The sequence below is a fragment of the Parus major genome, unplaced genomic scaffold, assembly GCF_001522545.3.
Source record: "Parus major isolate Abel unplaced genomic scaffold, Parus_major1.1 Scaffold1525, whole genome shotgun sequence".
Classification (NCBI taxonomy): Eukaryota; Metazoa; Chordata; class Aves; order Passeriformes; family Paridae; genus Parus; species Parus major.
Window position 1 is genome coordinate 1 of NW_015380368.1, and position 1,213 is coordinate 1,213.

Sequence of the window (1,213 nt, forward strand, 5' to 3'; positions counted from 1 at the left end):
CATCGGCTGTTACATGTTCCGCATCGACGAGGCCGAGGTGGTGGACGCCACCATGCACGGCAGCGCCGCGCGCTTCATCAACCACTCGTGCGAGCCCAACTGCTACTCGCGCGTCATCCACGTGGAAGGTCACAAACGCATCGTCATCTTCGCCCTGCGCCGCATCCTGCGCGGCGAGGAGCTCACCTACGACTACAAGTTCCCCATCGAGGAACCGGCGGCCAAGCTGCCCTGCAACTGCGGCGCCCGGCGGTGCCGGCGGTTCCTCAATTGAAAAGCCGGGTGGTTTTTTTTGGGGGTTCGGGGAGGTTCTGGAGATGTTTGTTGAGGTGGGGTGTGGTGGGTTGGTGGTGTTGGTGGTGGTGGTGGTGAGGTTTGGTGGTTGGGTAGATGTTGTAGGGGTTAATTGAGAGTTGGGGTGGTCAATCGGGAGTTGTGGTGGTCAATCGAGAGTTGTGGTGGTCAACCAAGAGTTGTGGTCAACCAAGGATCATGGTGGTCAACCAGGAGTTGTGGTGGTCAACCAAGAGTTGTGGTCAACCAAGGATCGTGGTGGTCAACCAGGAGTTGTGGTGGTCAACCAAGAGTTGTGGTCAACCAAGGATCATGGTGCTCAACCAAGAGTTGTGGTGGTCAACCAAGAGTTGTGGAGATCAACCAAGAGTTTTGGTGGTCAACCAAGGATCATGGTGGTCAACCAAGAGTTGTGGTGGTCAACCAGGAATCATGATGGTCAACCAGGTGTTGTGGTGGTCAACCAGGAGTCATTGGGGCCAACCAAGAGTTGTGGTGGTCAACCAAGAGTTGTGGTCAACCAAGGATCATGGTGGTCAACCAAGAGTTGTGGTGGTCAACCAAGAATGATGGTGGTCAACGAAGAGTTGTGGTGGTCGGCCAAGAGTTGTGGAGATCAACCAAGAGTTTTGGTGGTCAACCAAGGATCATGGTGGTCAACCAGGAGTTGTGGTGGTCAGCCAAGAGTTGTGGTGGTCAGCCAAGAATCATGGTGGTCAACCGAGAGTTCTGTTGGTCAACCAGGAGTTGTGGTGGTCAACCAAGAGTCCTGGAGATCAACCTAGAATCATGGTGGTCAACCAAGAACGATGGTGGTCAACCAAGAGTTGTGGAGATCAACTGGTGGTTGGCCAAGAGTCCTGAAGATCAACCAAGGATCATGGTGGTCAACCAGGAATCATGGTGGTCAACCAGGAGT

General features: G+C 54.1%; 1 protein-coding gene across 1 annotated transcript; it reads left to right on the forward strand.

The window, feature by feature from the left end:
• Positions 1 to 4: 4 nt before the first annotated feature.
• Positions 5 to 1,207, forward strand: LOC107199631 (histone-lysine N-methyltransferase 2B-like; the record flags this gene model as incomplete). Its single annotated transcript, XM_015616945.1, has 1 exon — positions 5 to 1,207. A coding segment is annotated over one exon (270 nt), but the record flags the coding sequence as incomplete, so codon positions are not given.
• Between the last annotated feature and the right edge of the window lie 6 nt (positions 1,208 to 1,213).